This window comes from Octopus bimaculoides, chromosome 1 (assembly GCF_001194135.2).
Source record: "Octopus bimaculoides isolate UCB-OBI-ISO-001 chromosome 1, ASM119413v2, whole genome shotgun sequence".
Classification (NCBI taxonomy): domain Eukaryota; kingdom Metazoa; phylum Mollusca; class Cephalopoda; order Octopoda; family Octopodidae; genus Octopus; species Octopus bimaculoides.
In genome coordinates, this window is record NC_068981.1 from 98,025,830 (window position 1) to 98,032,190 (window position 6,361).

Sequence of the window (6,361 nt, forward strand, 5' to 3'; positions counted from 1 at the left end):
TCTATATATATATATATATATATATATATATATTTGTATGTATTTATGTGTGTGTGTGTGTGTGTGTATAAATATATATATATATATATGTATATATATATATATATATACACACACACATACACACATATATACTCATATATGTATGCTCAATTATAATAAAACAAACATAATATAAAGTCATTCACAAAAACATGTACAGATCTTTACATGTATCAAGAAATATTTATTTATAAATACTTAAATAATTACACATGTACAAACACACATCCAACAATAACAAGCATTCATAGATATTAATGCTGATGATGTTTTGAAAAGATGGAGAGGTGATTAGCAAAAAGATAGACAGACATGGAAAAGGAAGCCAATCTGTGTTTTGGCAAAAGGGATATGGCAGCAGTAGGTGTTAGTGCTAATTGAGGATTAGGCTGCAGTTAGTAAATGCAAAGGAGTAGGGGTTACTATGAAAACATCAGAAGTTGCTAAAGGAGCACACATACTGTTGAAGAGCCAGAAGTTTAGAGGGGTCACAGAGGAAATGTTTAGTTGTCATAATATGATTTCTGAAGTTAAAATTAGTAGGGAACTGATTAAAGGAACTACAAAACACTTGGCATTAGACAATGCTTCATTTCCCAGAATACAGAGGTATTGTATTGAGTTGTTAATTGAGTACGGTACCAAACTGAAGCTAAGATACAACCAGTAGTAATGCTAGAGTAGAGGACTTTGGGCATGTTTGCAAATTAGATCTCCAGCATAGATGAAGAACTAATCTAATCTATGCAACATCTTTTATCTTTTACTTGTTTCAGTTACATGGTTCAAGGTTCAGACCCACTATATAGCAACCTTGGACAAGTGTCTTCTGCTATAGCCTCAGGATAGCCAAAGCTTTGTGAATGGATTTGGTAAACTGAAAGAAGCCTATCATATATGTGCGTGTGTGTGTGTGTGTGTGTGTGTGTGTGTGTGTGTGTGTGTCTTTGTGTTTGGACCCCACCACTGCTTGACAACTGGTGTTGGTTTGTTTATGTCCCTGTAACAGAGCAGTTTGGTAAAAAAAAAAGACAGACTGAATAAGTACCAAGCTTAAGAAAAAATAAATACTGGGAGAAATTTGCTCAGCTAAACTCTCTAAGGCAGTGCCCCAGCATGGCCACAGTCCAATGACTGAGGCAAGTAAAAAATAGAAGACAAAAATCAACAAGATAAGGTTTGGGACTTTGAGCTTTTATAGTATTGAGTTCAAACCTTGCTATTTTATTGCACAGTGAAAAGCATCTGCCTCACTTTATCAAGTTATTGATGACTTTGCTATTTTACAATTAAGAAGTTAGCAGTAGAAAAGGTCATCCAAGTATAAATACAAATGGAATAATAATAAACAAGTGTAAGGCAGCGAGCTGGTGGAATCATTAGCACGCCAGGCAAAATGCTCAGCAGCATTTCATCTGTCTTTACATTATGAGTTAAAATTCCACCAGGGTCAACTTTGTCTTTCATTCTTTTCAGGGTCGATAAAATGAATACCAGTTGAACACTGGGGTTGATGTAATTGACTTACCCACTCCCCCGAAATTCCTGGCCATGTGTCAAAATATGGTAGAGTAAAAAAATTAACAAAATCATCCTGACAATGACAAGTCCCTTAACCCCTTAGGGGTTGTTGGGGCACTTCAGCCATGCAGAGTGTCTAGAATGAGAAAGCCTGGCAGAGCCCATCCCTCTCCAGGTTAAACTCATTTCTACAGCTGAGTGGACTGGAGCAACATGAAATGAAGTGCTTTGCTCAAGAACACAACAGATCACCCAGTCCAGGGATCGAAATCACAATGGTTGTGAATCCAACACCCTAACCACTAAGTGACATACTTCCAGTAGTGGTACTCCTTTCTACAGCCAAGTAAACTGGAGTAACATGAAGTGTTTTGCTGAAGAACACAGTGCATCACCTGGTCTAGGAACTGAAACCACAATCTTACGATTGTGAATCCAACACCCTAACCACAAAGCGACGTGCTTCCACTAGTGATACTCATTTATACAGCTGAGTGAACCAGAGCAATGGGAAATGAAGTGTTTTGCTCAAGAACACAACAGATCACCTGGTTCAGGGATCAAAACTTCAATCTTACAATCGTGAGTCCAACACCCTAACCACTAAGCCATGTGCATCCACACTAAGTTTTGTCCTACCTACATACAAAGATGGAAAATTGAAGTGTAAAAGGGAAATGGGGGAAAATAAAAGAAGACTTGAGCCTCTGTGTATGTTTAAATAAAATCCAATTCATCTTTCAGATTTACTTCTGGACAAGTTAATCAGATTGAAACAATATTTGTACTTACATTCACACAGTAATAATATGCAGACTATTAACACAGCAAGGATAAGACCAATCAGAGGTATATATTACAAGAAACATGCAAATGAATAAAGGATCCTCTATGCAGCCACTCAACTTGTTAGATGTAGTAACCTAATCTCCCTCACATCACACCCTACCACCTCAAAACAAAAATTTTAAAAGACTTTGGAAAATATAGTCCCATGCAGACTGGAACACGTTTGAGATGATAAGTCTGTTCAATCAGGAAAGATTTGGAGCTAAACAATAACAATAGCATATAAGTACAAATAAAAACAAAAATAAAAGCGTTTTAACATACACAGAGCTGTAAGAGTACATAAAATTTCACAAAACTATCAACACACACATACACACAAATATATATGAACCACAAATATGCACAAGTACAGACACTTCACACCCAACAAACATATAGTGCAAGCACATACAGAAACATACAGATCACATACAGAAACATACAAATCAAAATGCTTACACATACACAATTAAAACCAATTGTGGTAATACATAACTGCACACACATACAGAATACAGTAGAAGCAGACCTGACACCATAAGGATGGACACACAAACACACACACACACACACACGCACACGCACACGCGCGCGCACAAATGGAGAGAACAGCTAGTAATAAGTCAAATGAGCAAAGACTAATTGGAAGAGATTCAGGAAAATAAAATAAAATTTGCATAGTAAGTGAAGAGAGAGAAGAGAGCTAAGGCAAAGCTGGAGAGAAATTAGGATAATGAAATATAAAATGTAAATTCACATGCAAATAAAATAGAAGATAAAATATGGATTTATTGAGCACTGTCCTAAACTCTAGCACTGCTGCCACTTGAAGGTTTAGACAACAGAGAAGCAAATCAACAGGTTATTCTTAAACATTTTGATAAGAAAAATGTTAATAACTTTAACCAGATTTTCTTTAAACAAAACAAAGGAGCTGCCTGCTAGAGAGTTTCAGGAAGAGACTGTATTGGTAGGTACATGAGTGACAGATGTTAGCATAAACAAGCAAGACTCCTTTTTTGCTCAAACAACACAAGACAGAAATCACAAAGCAAAGATAAGCAACTGGAAGACTGAGAAACTGATGAAAGTACAACCAGTTTTATTTACTATTGAGCAGTTTAGTTTCAGATCAAGACATTACGGCTAAATGAAAGAGTAGAATGAGCAGTTACCGAATCCTACGCTTGCGTTCCGTCTGTTTGATGATGTAGCTGGCCTAAGGGAGGAGGATAGACACCTCGCACAAACTGTTGATAATGATATGGATTCCATGAGCTCTGCATGGGAAAGAAGATTGGCTAGTGAATACTACTAATAGCAGTTGAAGAATTAGAATTAGAAGAAGAATAGTAAGAAATCAGAACAATTGAAAGAAATTTTAACTTTAGATAGTCATTGAACAAATGAATAGTTTTAGAAACTTAGGGAGAATTGGTATTCACATCTGTTGAAGAATTGAACCATGTAATGACAATGTAGCCAGAACAAAATGTAAGTCCTATAAGGAACAAAACCACTCAGATCAATGACATGTAGGACCTACAAGTGCATCTAACAACTATACAAGAACTGAATCGCATAAAGCACCACAATCCAGAAGAGGAAAAGAAAAATTCTAAATAAAACTTCTATGCTGGTGTCCCAATATAATCCAATATGAGTTGCTAGAACTAGTAAAAGGGAAGTGGGGGAAAATAACAAACAAAACAGACAAAAACCAACAACAGATCCTGTTGGAAATCGTAACAGAATAAGGCAACGACTTATGTATTGCAGCTTTTATTATCCAACAGTCAAGTTAGTGATGTGCAAAGAGCATCAAAAAACAAATCAAAAGTAGTTATGCAGCAAGGTGAAGATGACCACACACTCACACACACACAAACATATATATGGGGATGCCAACAGGAAAACTAAAACTCACAATATCAGTATAAGTACATTTTCATTAATCTTTAGCAAAAGCAACCGTGACTCAAGGGTCAAGAGTTTCGTGTGATAGCACTTATCAAACTTGAGGAGTGCCAACATAACTCAGCCCTTGAGTCACTCTGTTACCTCTGCAAATGAGTAATATACATATATCTTTTATCTTTTACTTGTTTCAGTCATGTTGGTGCACCACCTTCAAGAAGTTTTAGCCAAACAAATTGATTTCAGTACTTATTTTTCTTTAAGTCTGGTACTTATTTTATCAATCAATTTTGCTGTATTGCTAAGTTATGAGGACATAGATACACCAACACTAATTGTGGAGCAGTGCTGGGACACACACATGCAGTTTGTCTTCCAAATTCACTCACAAGATTTTGGTTGGCCCAAAGTTATAATAGAAGACACTTGTCCAAGGCACCATGCAGTGGGACTGAACCTAGAACTATTAGGTTGGAAAGCAAACTTCTTACCACACAGCCATCCCTGAACACATCGGAAAATTTCTTACCTAACAGCCAGGCCAACACCTATATATACTTCATCATCATCATCATCATTGTTTAATGTCCATTTTCCATGCTGGCATGAGTTGGACAGTTTGACTGAGGTCTTGAGAGCCAGCGGCTGCACCAGGCTTCAATCTGATCTGGCAACATTTCTGCAGCTGGATGCCCTTCCTAACACCAAACAATTTGCAAGTGTAGTGGGTGCTTTTTACATGTCACTGGCACAGGAGCCAGTCAAGCGGGCCTGGCATTGATCATGTTCGAACAGTGCCTTTTATGTGCCACTGGCACGAGAGCCAGTCAGCGGGTACTGGCATCAGCCCTGATTGGTTGGTGCTTTTTATGTGCCACCGACACAGGAGCCAGTCAGGCAGACCTGGTATAGACCACATTCGGTTGGTGCTTTTTACGTGCCACCGGCACAGGAGCTAGTCAGGGGGCACTGGCCACAGCTACGGTATTGGTTGTACTTGACTCAACAGGTCTTCTGAAGCATATCATATCGCACAACGCGTCAGGGGTATTCTTAAAAGGGTCGGACATGTGTGGCTGTGATCTCACTTGGGTCTTCTCAACCACAGCATATTTCCAAAGGTCCTGTTCTCCCGTCATTGCCTCTGTGAGGCCCAATGTTCGAAGGTCATGCTTCACCACCTCATCCCATGTCTTCCTGGGTCTACTTCTTCCACAGGTTCCTTCTACAGTTAGAGGGTAGCACTTCCTCACACAGCTGTCTTCATTCATACATAACTCATGACCATACTAGCGCAGACGTCTCTCATGCATACCACATTTGATGCTTCTTATGCCCAACTCTTCTCTCAGGGCACTCACACTCTGTTGTGTATGCACACTGACATTACACATCCAGCAGATCATACTAGCTTCATTTTTTTTCAAGCCTATGCATGTCTTCAGCATTCATGGCCCATGTTTCACTGCCGTGTAGAATGGCAGTTCGCACACATGCATCATACAGTCTACATTTCACCCTGGGCAAGAGGCTATTAGTTGCCAGCAGCGGTAGGAGCTCCATGAACTTTGCCCAGGCTATTCTTACTCTAGTCACTACACCCTCAGAGAAGCTACCCCCACAATAGACTTGATCGCCTAGATAGTGGAAACTATTTACTTCTAGTTTCTCCCCCTGGCATGTGATCAAACCTGTTTTCTGTACATCTTTAGTGCTTACTGCCCCAGTGCATCTGCCACACACAAAAACTATTTTCCCGGTTAACCTTCCTTTGATATTGCTGCACCTTTTATGTGTCCATAGGTTGCACTAGGTACATCGTATGGAGTTTCTACCCACGCCTTTTCTACAGATTGAGCAGGGCCATCTACCTGAAGGGGGTTGTGATTTTACTGCCTTCCTACTTACTAAGACTTTGGTTTTGCCTAGGTTAACCCTTAGGCCCTTCAATTCTAGACCTTGCTTCCACACCCTAAACTTTGTCTCCAGTTCTGGCAGTGACTCAGCTATTAGAGCAAGGTCATACTTAAAGAAATATATATATATATAT

General features: G+C 39.0%; 1 protein-coding gene across 1 annotated transcript in view; it reads right to left on the bottom strand.

The window, feature by feature from the left end:
• Window positions 1–6,361, bottom strand: part of LOC106882607 (signal peptide peptidase-like 3) — a 344,505-nt gene that overhangs the window by 76,882 nt on the left and 261,262 nt on the right. The window contains exon 7 of the mRNA XM_052966894.1: window positions 3,570–3,674. Coding sequence (XP_052822854.1) covers window positions 3,570–3,674 — 105 coding nt within the window. The remainder of the gene's footprint in view (window positions 1–3,569; window positions 3,675–6,361) is intronic.